We start from the raw sequence: 17932 nt of genomic DNA, 5'->3' as shown, positions 1-17932 counted from the left end.
GATGAGGGAATAAAAGTCAAAATTCAGTGATCTTTTCCACATGCACATTCTCCAAAGTAAAAAGTTTATATGATTATATGACAAAATACACCTTGAACATGAAAATGCACAGTTTACTAAAAAGTCCAGAGAATCCAATGCTCTCCCCTAACTGCTCAGCACCCCCAGATAGTGTAAAACAGCAGAAGCTTCATAACTCAAGTAGAGGAAAAAAAAAAATCACATAGTACTGAAATGTAAAGAAGTGTTTAGTTTATCTTCTCTGAAATACTGATTGGAGTATTTCTAGAACATATTAAATTTGAAACTAATGGTATTTCCTTTCATTCAAATATTTTTGACCTTTAGTTTTGACACGTAAATGCTAGGACTTAATTTGAGACAGGGGAAAGGATGTCTATATTCTCTATTTTTAAAAAAGAAATGTCTTTTCTTTTTTTCTGATTTGCCTCAGAAGTTCACCTTGCTGCTGGAATTCAGTCTTCACTAGTATTACCCTTAAATTTCAGTGTGAAAGATACAATAACAATAGTAAGAAAAGCAAAGTTATTGAAACATATTAAAATAATATTGTACTATAACTCCCCTTTTTCCTCCAACAGAATCCCATGCAGTTCCCCTGTAGCCTGTGGAGAGGCCCCTGGTGGAGCAGGCTGTCCCCCTGCAGCCCATGGGTCCCACACGGAGCAGATCTCCACAAAGCAGCCCATGGAGGAGCCCCCAGTGGAGCAGGTGGATGTGGCCGGGAGGAGGCTGTGGCCCATGGAGAGCCCCCGCAGGAGCAGGCCCCGGGCCAGAGCTGCAGCCCGTGGAGAGGAGCCCATGCAGGAGAAGAGGGTCTGGGGAAAGCTGCCGCTCACCCGTGGGGGACCCGTGCTGGAGCAGTTTGCTCCTGGGGGATGGACCCCATGGTATGGAGCCATGGTACAGAGCCAGTTCCTGAAGAGCTGCTGCCTGTGGGCAGGCTCATTTTGGGAAGGACAGCATCCCATGGGAGGGACCCCATGTGGAGCAGGGGCAGGGAGTGACCGTGAATGAGCGGCAGACACGAAGTGTTAGGGACTGACCACAGCCTCCATTCCCTGTTCCCCTGCACCACTTGGGGGGAGAGGATATGTAGGAGAGGATGGATGGAGGAAGGGTTTTTTCTTAGAATCATAGAATCATTTAGGTTGGAAAAGGCCTCTAAGATCATCCAGTCCAACCTTTAACCTGGCACTGCCAAGTCCACCATTCAACCATCTCACTAAGCACCACAACTACACGTTTTCTGAAGATCTCCAGGGATCGTGGCTCAACCACTTCTCTGGGCAGCCAGTTCTGATACTTTACAACCCTTTCAGTGATGATTTTTTTCATAATATCCAATCTAAACCTCCCTGGTGCAACTTGAGCCCATTTCCTCTTGTCTTATTACTTAGTAGTGCTTGAAAGATAAGACCGATGCCCACCTTGCTACAGCCTCCTTTAAGGTAACTGTAGAGAGAGTTTTTAGTTTGCTTTTAGTTTCTCACTGTTTTAGTCTGCCAGGGAAAGGCAATAAATTAAATTAATCTCTCTTACTCTGAGTCTGTTTTTACCCCATGACAATAACTGTTGAGTGATCTCCCTGTCATTGTCTCAACCCTTGAGCCCTTTCCATTGTATTTTCTCCCCTTTTTCTTTGAGGAAGGAGAATGAGAGAACAGCTGTGATGGAGTTCAGCTGCCCAGCTGGGTAAAACCAACTTGTCACTAATATATTCTGTCAAAGTAATTACTGCATCTTAATCGTCAGGCATAAGGAGGGAGAATGGCAGACACTGTAAGACTTTCCAAGTGCTATGAGAAATAAGACGTCTTGTCAGAACACCAGAAACATCTACAGATACAATATGATTTGTGTCAGAACTTACTTTCTGCTGTTTGCATTATTATCTCATCAAGTTCTTTTTCAAGTTTTTCATAAGTATCTAGTCTTGCCTGAAACTCAGAATTCTGTGTTTGGAGTTCAATAATGCGTGTTTCACTAGAAGACTGAAGACTATAAAATTCCTTTGTAAGCACCTGTGACAATGAATAATGAAAAGATCAGGGATTCAGCATCACAGCTTTGAAAAAGGCAAAAAAAAAAAAAAAACAAAAAACAAAACAAAACATAAAATGTAAAATGTTCAGCAATATGTTATCAAATAACAATAATGCATCGATATAACTTTTCCATAGGAGAAATCAAAATACTTTAAAAATCAGTCATTTTTTCACCTATATGATCTTGTAGCAGATTACACTCAGGTATCCATCATAACACTCTCCTAAGGCCTTAGTAATTCTGTGAATCCCTCTCTGAAAGAGCTACAATAATTTTAAATTACAAAAGTTACAAAAAATAAAGTAACAGCTACAAAAAGTAATACACACCAGTCAACAAAGCATGACTGCATTTCTTTTTGTTGCTTTAACTGGATTCAGATTTCAGTAATCAATCTAAAAGAAGAACATTCTTTTATAGAATGGTAAAAGGCACAAATTACAAAATTTGTTATTTAAGATATAGCAGATTCTTATTATTTACTGATTACTGAAAGGTAATATGCCATTAGCATCTGTGATTTAACCCACCGAGATTAAACAAAAAGTCATATATTCAAAAGTAAAAGTTACGAAGGTCTGTATATGAACCAAAGCTTAACAAGAAAGCTAAGTGACATGGTACTTGAAAATCGAAAACAACATTGACAAATATAAAACTGACCGGAATGAAAACATGTTTGGTTAAGGAAGTAATAATCAGTATACTGTGCAGAAAAAACAAACAAACAAACAAACAAAAAACAAACAAAAGCAAAAACAAAAACAAGTAAAAGTAGTAATTAAGTGGTACTGTAGCTAAGTTTAGTACTGACTTCACAGATAAAATACTGCACATTGAAGATGATCACTGAATATAGGTCTCGAGATATAGAAACAAATGTATACTGTATACAGCAGTAATACCAGACACACTGTCAAAATGCACAATGGTAAGAGAAACAAACAACTGAAATAATAATTTAATTAATTAATTAAAAAAAAAAAAACACAACTGTTGCCATAGAAGAATAAATTTATAAGTCAAAACTTGGCAACATATAAAACAGCTGTTTCCTAGTTTTAGCATGCATAAGAGAAACTATGCTGAAACCCAAACAAAAACAAGTTTTTTCATGAAGCACTTAAGGTGCTAGTGACTACACCATTAGTTAAGATCAATACTCTGTAAGAAGGTAGGATATGAAAAAAAATATTAATACATTCAAACTGTATATTAGAAAGGAAATGAAAAAAATAAAAATTCAGTCAAAAGGAATGAATGAAAAAACTACAGACAACAAATGTTTAAATTCTGCAATAACATTTCGTAATGAAAGAACATTGGTTTCAAGGCATATCTCTAGAGAGGAAAGTGCCAAAAGAGTTAGTACAGTTGAATGCCAAATATTCAAGATGTTATTCAAATAAAATAAATATCCACAAAGAAAATGGAAACACAGCTCGAATTTAACTATCTTCCTCAAAGTTTAGACATGTCTGTGCAATTAAAATATATTTAGCAACCTCAAAGTCTAGCACAACTGGCACTCCCAGTGCTCATGACCACAACTAACCTCAACAGCTAAGATCTGAATGTTCCAATACAGACAGAACAACATGAAATTACATTTTATCTAAAGCCTTGTTTCCACTCTGTAATTCTGTTTCCACTCTACAGCTCCTCTTCATAAACATCCTATGCAGGTTCAGTGCTAGAAATGCAGAATCTCCAATAACAGTATCTTTCCCCCCAAAATTAAGAATGCCATAGCTGGCACTTGGGAAAAAAAGCTCTTATTCTGTCCTGCCCAGTTTGTATCCTGCTGTCTTAGACACATACTATCAATCTCATTTAAATCTCACAAATTAGACTTGGTGATGTTTTCAGCCCTACCTTTGCACAGGTGAAGAAATTTTGTTTTCAAGTTTGTTCTGTTGCAGACTTGACACCTTTCCAATAGTAAAATAGGCAAACAGGATATGATATGTTTTTGAAGGTACGTATTTGAAAAAGAATAAATCCTACAAATGTAGAGATGAAAGGGTCCACAACATTCAACTTTTTACATAATGTAAAAAAAAATATATTGGGTGTAGGTGTCAAGGTGTTGGCAGCAGTCTCTAGGTAGTGGAAAGTTTACTTGTAGTGGTAAACATTTGCAGAGGGGTGACATTTCATATACTATATTATAGAGATTACTCAGGATCTTGAATGAGAATCTGTGATGTACTTTCATGTACTGACACGATACCTTGGTGTTTCTGAGGTATGAATACTTTTCTTAGTATATTGCTGAATATAATTTCTGTTTTGTTGTTGTTTGTTCTGCATATAAAAATATCTCACAGAGTGACAATAAGGTGTTAAATAGCTTCAAATCATCAACTAGTTATAGAACCACAGAATGGTTTGGGTGAGAAGGGACCTTAAAGATCATTTAGCTTCAACTCCCCTGCCATAGGCAGGAACACTGCCCACCCGACCAGGTTGCTCAAAGCCACATCCAACCTGGCCTTGAACACCTCCAGAAGCTGTGGATGCAAAACAGCTTCTCTGGGCAACCTGTGCCAGTGCCTCACCACCCTCTGAATAAAGAATTTCTTCCTAATATCTAACCTAAATCTACCTTCTTTTAGTATAAAGCCATTCTTCTTGTCCTATCACTCCACTCCCTGACAGAGTCCCTCCCTAGCTTTCCTGAAGGCCCCCTTTAGATACTGGACGGCTGCTAGAAGGTCTCCCTGGAGCCTTCTCCTCTCCAGACTGAACAACCCCAACTCTCTCGCCTTGTTTTCATAGGAGAGGTGCTCCAGCGCTCTGACCATCCTTGCAAGTTGTATTTTAAAGCAGACTGTTTTAGAAAGACTGCCAAGGCAAATCAGGAATACACTGGTACTATTTTCCAAATTGTTTTTCAAAACTTATTTTTTTTTTATCAGCACTACTGTTAAGGTGGCAGACTTTATACAAATGTGTAAACATACATTCTTGTTCTTCCAACTCTGTTGTGGACAGTAAAGGGGAAGAGATAATGCAGAAACAGTAATTTCTTAAATAGCATCATAGAATAACCTGAATTGGAAAGGTCCCATGAGGATGGAGTCCAGCTCCTCACTCTGTACAGGCCAACTTAAATCCTATATCTAAGAGCATTGTCCAAAGGCTTCTTGAACATTGACAGGCTTTGGGGCATGACCCCTTCCCTGGGGAGCCTGTTCCAGTGCTTGACCACCCTTTTACTGAAAAACTTTTTGCTAATATCCAATGTGAACTTCGTCTGACATAGCTTTAACTTTGCCTGATGCCACATTTCTTCTGATCCTATCACCAGGCATCGGAGAGAAGAAATCAGCACCTCCCTCTTTGCTTCCAGTCATGAGGAAATTGTAGACAGCTATGAGGTCACCTCTCCTCCATCTCTTCTCTAGGCTGAACAAACCAAGTGACCTCAGTTGCTCCTCCTAAGTCATGTCCTCTACCTTTCACCATCTTTGTTGCTTTGCTTTGGACACATTCTGATATTTTAATATCTGATATATTTAATATCCAAACTGCACGCAGTAATTGAGGTGAGGCTGCACCAGGGCTGACTATGGAGAGACAGTCACTTATTTTCACTAGTTAGCTTTCTACCCCAGGATACAGTTAGCCCTTTTGGCCACCAGGGCACACCCTTGACTCATACTGAGCTTACCATCAACTAAAACCTCCACCCCCGACCCCTTTCCACGGGGCTGTTCTCCATCCACTTGTCCCCCACTCTCTACGTACATCCAGAATTACACCATCCCAGGCGCTGAATCCAGCGTTTGCTCTTGTTAAGTTTCATATGGTTGGTGATTGCCCAGCCCTCTAATCTATCAAAACTATAGAATCATAGATAGGTTTGGGTTAGAAGAGACTTTAAAACTCATCTAATTCCAACCCCCTTTCCCCTGCCATAGGCAGGGATGCCACCCACTAGACCAAAACGCCTTTCATTGGACCAGGATCCACAAGATATCTCTGTAAGGCCGCTCTACCCTTAAGGGAATCAACAATGACTCCTAATTTAGTAGCAGCTGCAAACTTACTTAGTGTGAACTCAATTCCTGTGTCCAGGTCATTGATAAGAGCTTTGAAGAGAACTGGTCCTAAAACTGAGCTCTGGAGAACCCCACTAGTGACTGGCCACCAGCCTGATGTTATCCCATTTACTGTAACCCTTTGAGCCCAACTCTTCAGCCAATTGTTCATTCACTGTATTGTGTGCATGTCCAGCTGTATGCTGAACATTTCCTCTAGAAGGATACTGTGAGAGAATCAAAAAGCTTTTAGAAGGGTAAAAAATATAAAATCTTATATATATTTAAATATATATACACCTAAGCAGTATGGGCAGAGAAGATCCTAAGGCCACAGTCTCATGACAACAGAGTTCCATGCACACATCAAGACACACACACAGCCATGCAATAGCACAGACATGGCTTTTAATCTCCTTATCCTTCTATTCTCCTATGCTTGTTCCTCCTTGTATCACCTAGATCCATTCTTTCCCTTGTCACAGGTTTCTTCCCTTAACATAAGCCTCTTGAAAACACCAGATGCTCTTTTTCTGCAACACATCATGTAGCCCATACCCCAATGCAGTGACACCTCAGTCTGTGAGGTGACCCTCTCCCATTGACCCTGACCCACTGGTAGGTGCCCCCTGGTCCATGGGGCTGAGGCTCTCCGGGACAGCCCTGGGATGGTCCATAGGCAGAGGCTTGTGTCTCGGACTGTGTCACTGGGGCTCCCCCACTGTCCTTGATCCTCAGATCTTCTTTGTGGGAGGACTTGGTCCTTTGATGAGCTCATGGCTCCTGTGAAGAGCCGGGAGCAGCAAGGGCAGAGTATTGCTGCAGCAAGGGCAGAGTATTGCTTGGGGTTGTCTACTTCCAAGTGCCCTTCTGCGGTCCTTTGTGAGTGCGAATGTAGACATTTTAATCATAAAGCAGTATTGACTAAATGTACAATTGCACTTATTTTGGAAACACTGAGTTAAAAAAGGAGTTTTAATTGCCAGCTGTCAATGAACATGCAGCTGTTGGAAACAGCTAGCGAGCTACTACCCTTGCGTGTATAGGAAAATAAAACCAACTTATTTTTCATCTTGCACAAATAGATTCTGAAGGATGTCAGAGATCAAATGTCAACATATAACTATGATAAGCTGGATAATACTGGATGCTGTGTCCTATAAAAGGGTCTGAACTAATTTTTTTCTAGTAATAAACCTATAAAACAAGTACAGATACGCAAAATTCTACAAAACCTTTCTGACATATTTTAGTGTAATTAAATGATGTAAGAGAACTTTAAAAAGTCTATATACTTCTACCAGTATACTTTTAAGAGAATTTCACCAAATTTTTGTTTTGCTTATTGCTGGTTTTGAAACTGCGGTATAAATTTTACAGACTATATGCATGTATAAAAAAAAAAAAAAAAAAATTAATATAAATTCTCTGTTTTGATTCCTGACATGAAATTCCCCTAGAACTGGTATGCAGTCTTAGGAAGAACTAAATTAGAGGAAAAAAAGACTTTATTTGTAAGGGTGCATAATAAAGACCTATTCTTTACAAGGAAGGTATCTAAATGCCGACATTTGACACAAAGAGAGAATTTCCGTATTGGACACTGGTAATCTAAAGCACAAGTCTTCAACATCTCTCCATGAGATAGTTTTGCCTCTTCCATTTCCTTTGATTTTCCACTGAAATGGTCAAACATAGTAAACTTTTTCATTAGGTTCTGCCCCAGCCAAATTTGATGGAAATGCTAATACAACCATGTATATATTCTTCGGTGCTTTTTCCCTAAACTTTTTCATTTTAAATTCTAATTGAAAACAACTACATAATGCTCTGTAAAATGTCTTTTGATAACATACCTCCAGCTTTCTCTGATACTTCTCACATTCTATTTGGCATTGTGAAAGATTCTTAGCTGTTTCTTGTTGCATGAGTTGAACATGTTCACTTTCAAAGGACTTTAACTTACTTTGGTGAAGAAGTTCAGCTACTTTGCTTTCTGTGCCAAGCTGCATTTGTCTATACCTAAAAACAGAAAAAATAAAAGTTTTGGCAACTCCAAAATTATTCAAAACAAACTCAAAATGCATGCTGGTTCTGTTCTGAAATTTATAACTGATAGGAAATAAAAAGTATTTTTAAGAATTTAGTAAATGTTAGTACAGTTACCTATGTAACTACTGTTGCCTCTATTTGAAGCATCATTAGGGAAATTCAATATGATAACAACAACAAAACACAGAAGTAGAAAACTCAGTCCATGGCTTTGCTGAGTATGTTGATAACGCAAAATCAAATGACAATGACCTTACAGTATACCTTCATTTTAAAAAATGTTACATCAACGCCAATTTTGTTTTCAGTATACAAAAGTATATATTCCATACCTCTAACACTGAAATCTTTTAGAGGACATTAGAGAGATACCATGGAAGCTGTTGTCTCCTATCTTCACCAGTAAGTGTTATACATAATAGGGAGAAGTGGTATTAGACCTCAGTGATATCAAGGCTGAATCCCTTTTAGGGTGTGATGGGTATCTGCTACACTGCTTTACCAGAGCACTGCTTTACCCAAAGATGGGAAGAAACATCAGACCACAGCAGTTTATTAAATTCCACAGTCATTCAGAACCACAGGTATGAAGACTCAAAAAAAGGAATGAAATGTATTTTTGTTAATATATCTGTAAGATTGTAGGTGACAGATAAGTAATATTCCACTTAGAAGTGGAATTCAGTTTATCTACTTAACAGGCAATCTCCAAAAAGGGGTAAAAGTTTGCTGATGGAATACTAATTTACTGGACTGTAAAAAAAAAAAAAAAAAAAAAAAAAAAAAAAAAGGGCTGATGTGAATAACAGTAGAAAACATTATGAAGCTGAGCATTAAATGCCCTATGAACTTTAAAGGAGACATATGCAAAGTAATACACCACCATTGGAAAAAATGATTCTAACCACATACATAAAATAATGAACTCCTAACTGACTTCTCATTCAGGAATGAGGTTTTGGGATTATACTAGATAATCCATGAAAACTTCAGCTCAGTTTTAAATAACGGTTTAAGCCAACATTTGGTGAATTACTATGAAAGGAACAGAGAAAATACAGAAATCAACACATCGCTTTACAATTCTACACTGGTGCCTACATAATGAATGCGGAATACATTTCTCATAACTCATGTCACAAAGAATAAAACAGAACACATAAAGGGTCAGAGAAGGGTAATAAGTCTTATCTTTGACAACTGGCAGTGGCAGCATGAGGAAGAAATTAATTAAGGAAGCTAGGATGCTAGAGCATGGAAAAGAGATGGTGTAAGGCAAAGGGAGAAATAACAGACGCCTGTATCCTGATGGAGAATGAGAGTAGGAATCCATTATTCACTGTATTTTCTGATAGATGAATGAGGAGGCATCTAATAGAGCTAGTGGATGTAGAGTGAAGACAAAAGTCATTCTTCACACAGAATATCATGTGGTCTGCAAAGTTCCTTATCGTAAGATGCTATGGATGCTAGAAGGTAACTTTTACTCAGGAGACTGAACAAACTCTCAGAAAATAAATGATTTGACAACTCTTAAAGGCAAGATGGTGCTTCTCACACAGAAGCCACTTGACAAACTATGTGAATGCCAGATAAGCCTTTACTCTAACCCAGTATTGCTGTTAACTCCCATTTGTCAAATAGCATTGCAACACAACTCTACCCTACTTAGTACCTAATCTTTAGGTAGGATTGAGAGCGTTTAACAAAAACAAGGAGATTAGTCAAATATTTTCCCTGAGGATTTCAGATCTGGGAATGTTTCTAAGGCACAAAGAGGAAGCAATTTTCACTGGAATTAACTTGAACAGAACAAACAGGTGTCATTGTGATGTCCTTCAGTCATTCTGCAGACACCTATGTATGAACAAACAGTCCAGTGCATGAATGAGATTGTTCCCACACAAGCTGCGTGAGCAGAGACTGGAAGTTCTGCCCACCGAGCTCATGAAAACCGCTCTTTTTAAAACAATTTTCTTCTTCAATAGTAGCATGACATTTGTTCTCAGACAGAACTGCTAAATGTCCATTATCTATATGATATTGACTGCCGTCAATTTTGCTTGAGGCTGGTACTTTAAGCATTTCATCATTGCTCCCTGACTGTATGTTCGTATTTTCATTTACCACACAAAAATAGTTCCAGCATGCTTATGTTCTCCATACTTTGTACATGATTGGCTGCAGACATGACAGTGAATCTGTTCTGCTAAGGACATCGTTTACAATCCTGGGAAGACAATTTTGTTCCAAAACGAGCATGTCTTCACAGAGATACATGTCATCCAGCCATCTGATGTGCAATGCAGTGCACAAATGGGGTTTATCTACAAGTCGCATTTGTTGACTTTAAACAACGAATCTGTATCTTGTGCCCTTACAGAAAATAAATGGCTGTGCTTTCCTGTAGACTGCTTCAGACCTTAAATTAGACTAATGTTTAATGATCTGTTCCGTATAGAGCTTACACACTGGAAACTTGCATTAACAGAAGTTACACATATTTCTCTGCATTTCTGATATTTTTTTTTTTTTTTTTTAAGTATAGTCAGTCATCTGGGTGCTTCCAGAGCATGCTTATTAACACTACCATGAACAGTAATTTCTGGGAAGAAAAAAAAAAAAAAAAAAGTTTGTACTTTGGAAATTTTAAGTTGCTTATATGGGCATGATCTGTTTTTACTGGTACAGTTATGAAGAACATAATATTAATTCCACTGGCAATGATTTTTGAGATACAAATTAGGGTACAGTCTATGAGTACCATATATAACAATTTTGTATGCTTTTTGTCAACATAATTGCATCCATGGTATGAAAAGCAACACTTCCTTTAATGACAGAAAACATCTACCATTTTTCCAGAGCTGGTAAAGGAGAAACTGTTGTTAACCACGTAGGTTTTCTTTTGACCTTACTACAATGTTGAGCCCCCAACAACTCCTTCACTGTAGCACAGCATTCAGAGTTTCCTTGTCATATTTGCTTTTACTTGGCCAGATAGTATCTCTGACTTCTTGGCTAATATTGCAGCACAAGTGTGGGTGCATGTGACATATAGTCATGAAACAATATTAAAATGCATTTCTTACTCTACCTAGATGGTCTCTACGAAAAACAGAAGAAAACAAAACCACCCATGCTTTAATACTACTCCAATGGAAGGAAAAAAAAATAAAAAAGAGGCATGTGGGTGTACAGGATTTTTCCCAACCAAGAAATTTTAATAAAATTGATAAAGTGAAAGAGTGGAGTTTTGTCTCATAAAAGAGTAAGGTTGGGAATGAAAGCGTAGCTAAGGATTAAGCTAATGAAAAAAAAAGAAAACAAATAAAACAGATGACAACAACAACAAAATAAACAAGCATGTAAGAATCATGTGAAACGAGGTTTCAACTTCAGAATGTCTCTTTGCCATTAGGATGACCAGGCAGTAATACCTGAAGTTTGCTAATGCAGAATGACACAAGGATTATCAAAAAAGATTATTTTTAGAGTAAAGTAGAATAGAGAATATTCAGCAAGGGACTTAAACTCTGGTTTCTAAGAATGGTTTTAAGATTCTTCTATTGGAGAAGTTTGCTTTTGCAAATAGTGGGTAATGATATATTTAGAAACCTGCACACATTGAGAGTAAACTGAAAGATTTCATGGTAAACTCATCACAAAATGGACCTTGATGTAAGTGGTACGATCTAAGAAAAGTACACTTCTCCAAATAGTCTCTGTACCTGAAGAAAGAGTGATAACCAACTGTTCTTTGAATGGGGAGAACGACAAGACACATCCAGTACAGCCCAATCTAACAGTTATATTTGGAAGGTTTTTGTATTCTTTTATCAGATATGCATGTACAGGGAGATTCACTTAATAATAGTACCAACAAGCATTCCATATGTACTAGGATAGCAACTCTAATCTGCTTTTACCTAACAGGAATAGACTGTTAACTTCTACCGTCATCTATCCTGTAGACAAAGCTTGAGATGTACTTCAAAAGCAGATCCAGTTGAATAATGAAGTACATGGGAAGACAACTAGATTTGTAAAATTAAACAATTTCTAGTATTAAGCTTGTTAATAGGAAAGAATGACAACCAAGTAAATTCTATAAAATAATACATCTTCCAAAGGAAGTCCTGCTAAGATTATACAAAGCTCAGCACCAACCCTTTATAATTTTGAAAACTTGATTATACCAACCCAAGCCTCTTTAGGATATATTTGATACATTATTTTCAAGTTTCAAAATGAAAAGTAAAACAAATCAAAACAACAACAAAACAACAACAACAAAAAACACCTACAAATGATGAAATCATCCAGACTTCACAGATGGGTCAGTTCCAGGTCTCAGATCTTTAAAGTAATTACAGCATACTCTCCTATTTTCACAAACATCTGTACTTTGGTTCACTGCCAAATCTGTAAAGAAACCTAAATGCTACAGATGTTTCCTCCCTAACCTCTCCTATTGCAAGGCTCCCCCTTCCAGCCCCAACACGTCCTCTAATGTTCCTGCCCTCCTCCCTCTCTGTCCCAGCTCCGACCCTGATTTCTCCTGCTTTCCAATTCTGTTTTCATTCTTTCTACTTGGGGTATCTGTTTTTATTCTCACTTTTCTTCTAGCCTACTCAGTTTCCATTCCTATCATCACAGTCTCCATCTGTATCAGTCTTCATCTGTATCTTCACATCTCATCCTGTATCACTCCCAGAGTTTACACAATCATGGAAACACAGAATAGCTTGGGCTGGAAGGAACCTTTAAAGACCATCTAGTCCAATCCCCCAGCCAAAAACAGTGGCATCTTTCTCCATATCAGGTTGCCCAAAGTCCCCTCCAATCTGACAAACACTTCCAGGGATGGGGCATCCACAACTTCCCTGGGCAACCTGTTCCAGTGCCTTGCCATGTTATTGTGAAGAATTTCTTCCTCACATCTAATCTAAATCTATGCTCCTTTAGTTTAAAATCATTACCTCATGACCTATCAGTACATATATTTATAATAATTCTCCCTCCATCTTTCTTATTGAAAAGAGGGAGGCCCTTTACAAGCCCCTCTTGAGTACTCAAAGATTGCAACAAGGTCTTCCCAGAGTCTTCTCTTCTCTAGGCTAAACAACTCCAAGTCCCTCAGCCTTTCTTTGCGGAAGGTACTCCATCCCATTGATCATTTTTGTGGCCCTCCTCTGGATGTAGTCTAACATGTCCATGCCATTCCTATGCTAGGGGCCCCAGAGGTAGATGCAGTACTCCAGGTGGGAAATCACAAGGGCAGAGTAGAGGGGAAAATGAACTCCCTGAACCTGCTGGCCATGCTTCTTTTGATGCAGCCCAGGATACAATTGACTTTCTGTGCTACAAGCGCACATTGCCAGCTCATGCTCAATTTGTCTTCCACCAGTACTCCCAAATCCTTCTCTGAAGGGCTGCGCTTAGTCTGTTCATCTTTGTACTGATGTCTAAGATTGCCCCAACCCAGGTGCAAGACTTTGCACTTGGCCAAGTGGAAAGCATCCCTTCCTTCTATCATATCAAATGCACCACTCAGCTTCATGTCATCCACAAACTTGCTGAGGGTGCACTCAGTCCTGCTATGTCACTAATAAAGATATTAAACAAGTACCAGTCCCAGTATGGACCCCTGAGGGACACAATATATCAATGATCCCTCCAGTTTTGAGACAATCCTTCAGCACCCTTCAGCATCTTTCATCGAATTCTGTCCTTACTTCTTTCATGATGAGGCTAAATCACAGTTTAACTTCCTCACTTTTTGCAGCTGAGTGACTGTTATGGCTTCCTCACTTCCAAAGAAAACAACACCAAGTGTAAAAGCACAGAACAATTTTCTTTGCTCTTCATTCTGATGCTTGGAGTCACAGAAGGAGTAACAGCAGAGATTGGTCTAAATTAAATTCAGGCATGTTAAATGCAGCACATACGCTGTCCAAACATGTGGCAAACTGAGATTCCATTTCAAACATGGGTGCTCAAAGGATCTTGTTGTCACTGTTTCTCTTTTTGATCCTCAGTACTAAAAACTGGTTGGCTTGTTTCTGAGCAATAAGAAATTTCCCATGAACTGAGTTCACACGCTACCCACCAAGCAACTGAAAATGTAGGAACTCTGATCTTTAGTTAGTCTGATCTTTAAATGCTTTGATTGCTCAGTTTCTGAAGCACTGAACATCAATCTGATGCATTACATATATGGCTGGTTTCATAAACCAAAATGTCTACTGAAATAATTACTACAAAATGGCAAAGAAAACTGTCATTCTTAATTTAAACACAAGTATGCCATGGAGATTCTTACATCAGCCTTGCAGGCGTTTTCAGTCTCTTCTACCATTTATTAAATGCTTCATTAATGTCTGTCAATTATATGAAATTATTTCTAATATGGACTATAATAATAATGTACCCAATACCAACAAATGTATTTTTAAATACTTCCAAAGAAAGAAAAAAAAAGTTCAGAGTATAATGATCAAACAGAAGATGAAGCATGCCACCTACAAATGGTTAAACAATGAAAAATGTTTGCTGAAAGAGTTTTTACGTAAAATTTGTTTTCCCCAAATAACATGCTTAGAGTTTTATCCAGCACTGTATTCTTGTTTTAGATTGTTCCTCAAAAAAAAAAAAAATCCAGAAACATACGGCTTAAATGTTAAAGGGTAAGCATGATTTAACATGCAAGTTCTTGCCAGATGTTACATTTGCTTCATATCAAGTAATTAAACATGCAGTACTTTTGCATGTGGTTTAGTAAAATCTGTTTGAGAGAGAAAGCTTAGAAGCTTTGTTTAAAGCTGCTTGCTTCAAAGCAGATTTTTCTGTTTTGCAGCATTCTAAGCATTTGTTGTATCTTGGTCTCTGATCCTCATTCTCCTGAAACAACTTCCTTAGAGGCAACACTTCCACATACTATTTTGCAGTCTGTAGGAAATCGTAGCTCCAAACATGGAGATCCAGCAAGATAAACAACTTTTACATTACCTCTTGTCTCAGGACACCTAAAACCAAAATTACTTACTTATGCAGTAAGTGGAGTTACTAGGATCTATAGTATAGTATGTTTATATACTATGCAGACATGTATGTATGTCTATATACTATATAGATCTATATACTAAATACTATAGATACTACATGTACTATAGGATCCTATATACTATAGGATCTACTATAGTATAGGTAATATGTAGGATCAATATATGCTTTCTACCCTAAATAGACCAATGGCCAGTATACATTATGTTGGAACCATTTCTCAGCAGCATCCAATGTGAACATGCATATTTTCCATGTATTCTTGTGCCTTATACCACAGAAAGAAACAGGTTAGATGTGGCACAGACCTTCGCACTAACCACTCACTAACATGACTGGTGAAGTACAACCTTAAAGGGAAAGGGTTATGGAATGCACATATAAAAGCCACATCTTGACAAATTACTATAAAGGTAAATAGCTTTTTAAGCTGCTTATCTTTATGCGTATTCTCTTGAAAAGCCAGCTTGGGTGAACTAATTACCGTGATCCAACTCTTTAAAAATTGGAAGAATGAACTTTAAAGATGAATCTGCTTGAGATATATCTGCTAAACCATTCCAGCTTACAGGGACTGAAATCTACCTTTGTTTCCTTGTCCCAGGGCCATGCTACTCTACTCCCTTTCATTTGACTTTGACCCTGTGAAATTTAAGATTTGTCTCTGCATCATGACACAGCTTCAATAGTGTTGGTGGAGAGTGCTTCAGCCTAGCCTAGCCTAGCCTACCCCTGCTGTACTCAGGAGCTATATTTCAGTCCTAAGTATTGTATAATAAACCCTCACTGGGGAGTTCTCTCTCAGCTCTGGAGTTCTGATGGATGCTGAATCCAGTCTTCCACTTCCTGAAAGCGTGCACTTACTTCCAGGCTAGTGTATACAACACAAGCAACTCCTGTCATGCTTTTTTTCTTTTAATGAAATGAGATGTGTTTGCTGTTCTGTGTTAATTCAATACTGCTGAGGCATACACTTAGTTTGCTCAGAGTCGCTTACCTGGGCATTAGCCTGTTATTACTTGATTTAACTAATTAGCATCTTGATGGAGTTTACTGTTTTGTTATTTGATTCAATGAAAAGAACCCATGACATTTATTCAAATAATTAAACTTCATCAGTATAGAGGCATAGTACAACAAAGTTAACAAAAATAAAGTATCTGAAGAAACTAATAAGCAAGTAATAAAGGGTGGGATAGAACTCCGCTGTTTCCACCACAAAAACTTTTTTTTTTTTTTAGATAAACAAATAGGAGAACAGAGTCACCCAGCTAATTTTTTAGGATAACTAATAGTAGTTGCTTTTCTCTTTTCCTAGGCAATAGTTTAGTCAAGATGGGTTTTCATTTATGTTTCTAGTGATGACTATGAAGCAGTGTACAAACTCAAAACATCAGTATACAAGGTTGGTCAGAAAATATCTACCAGATCAGGTATTTCAGGATAGGTAGGAACAAAGGTATTTAGCTTGTGAATCCAAAATGGAAATCATCATCTCACAGGATCCCTTGAATAAAACCTTAAAATAACCCCAAATAAAGGTAGAAGATTCCTCTTTTTCAAAGAGGAAGGTTATTAAATGCGCTCTCTGAAACACAGTGAAGAAATACCAAAGGGAACAGCTTCACAGACCACAGACAACAGAACAATCTAAAACAAAACATAGCCATCACTGACCCTCTCAGCTCACAACTGGCATATTTGCATACATTCCTTTCATTGAACGTTCTGGTGCAGTAATTGTTCGAGATAGTAGCTGAAACATGTATGATTGATAAAGAAGAAAAATTGACATAATTATCACTAAACTACCAAGTTTATGTGGAATTGCTGATGTAAACTATCAGTTAATGTTTCCAACATACTGCCGAACATTTCCAGGGAATAGTCTTTGTTCTTTTTCTTTAATTAGTCAATTCACACCAATGATGTCACAGTTAAAAAAGAATATTGCTTCCAAATAAACACAGGCATGCAGCAGTACATACACACACACAAAAGCCAAACTCATGTAAGAAATTGTAAAACAAGCATTGCCACTGCCAGTACATGTTTTGTCTGATATTTAAAAAATATCATAACTCACAAACTTCAAACCTCTGCAGATACTGAAAAAGAAGGTAATGAAAGCTTCTGGTATATACATATTGGTCAAATCTAAACCATAAACAGACCAAAGGGAAGGAGATTCAAGGAAACTCTGGATGTTCATGCTGACAAAACTTGCTACATTTTCTATTCATTTACATGATGCATATTATGAACACATCAATCTATAAATTGTATACACTTCCCTCTTTTTTTTTTTTAAGTTTAAATCTCCAGTCCCTTTGCTATTCTTTCTACAAGCTAGATTGTATAAGCAGTTGACATCAGAAAATTAAAAATGGATTGCAAAGATACTTTGGAAAGAATATTAGGGGTCATGCAATGGCTATGTGGATATGCTGTCCTGCAGAACAGGTTGCAATTGATCAGCTGGAAGGGACATACAAAGATCATCAAGTACAACTGCCTGGCCACCTCAGGGACAAGCAAAAGTTCAAGGGTGTTATTGAGGGTGTTATCCAAATGCCTCCTGAACACTGACAGGCCTGGGGCATCAACCACATCTCTAGGAAACCTGTTTCAGTGTTTGACCAGGCTCATGGTAACGAAACTTTTCCTAATGCCCAGTCTGAAACTCCACTGGTGCAGGT

At 37.9% G+C, this 17932-nt stretch overlaps 1 protein-coding gene across 1 annotated transcript in view; it reads right to left on the bottom strand.

Annotated features, from left to right (window-relative positions):
- The window catches only part of PIBF1 (progesterone immunomodulatory binding factor 1), a gene marked incomplete at its 3' end in the record, with an annotated part of 119688 nt that overhangs the window by 42967 nt on the left and 58789 nt on the right, over positions 1-17932 (bottom strand). The window contains exons 11-12 of the mRNA XM_084306217.1: positions 7973-8138; positions 1895-2045 (exon numbers count right to left, since the gene is read on the bottom strand). Coding sequence (XP_084162343.1) covers positions 1895-2045; positions 7973-8138 — 317 coding nt within the window. The remainder of the gene's footprint in view (positions 1-1894; positions 2046-7972; positions 8139-17932) is intronic.

This window comes from Netta rufina (assembly GCF_964035555.1).
Source record: "Netta rufina genome assembly, chromosome: 1".
Lineage (NCBI taxonomy): Eukaryota > Metazoa > Chordata > Aves > Anseriformes > Anatidae > Netta > Netta rufina.
The sequence above is the reverse complement of the archived record's forward strand: the minus strand, read 5'-3'. Positions and strand labels throughout refer to the sequence as shown.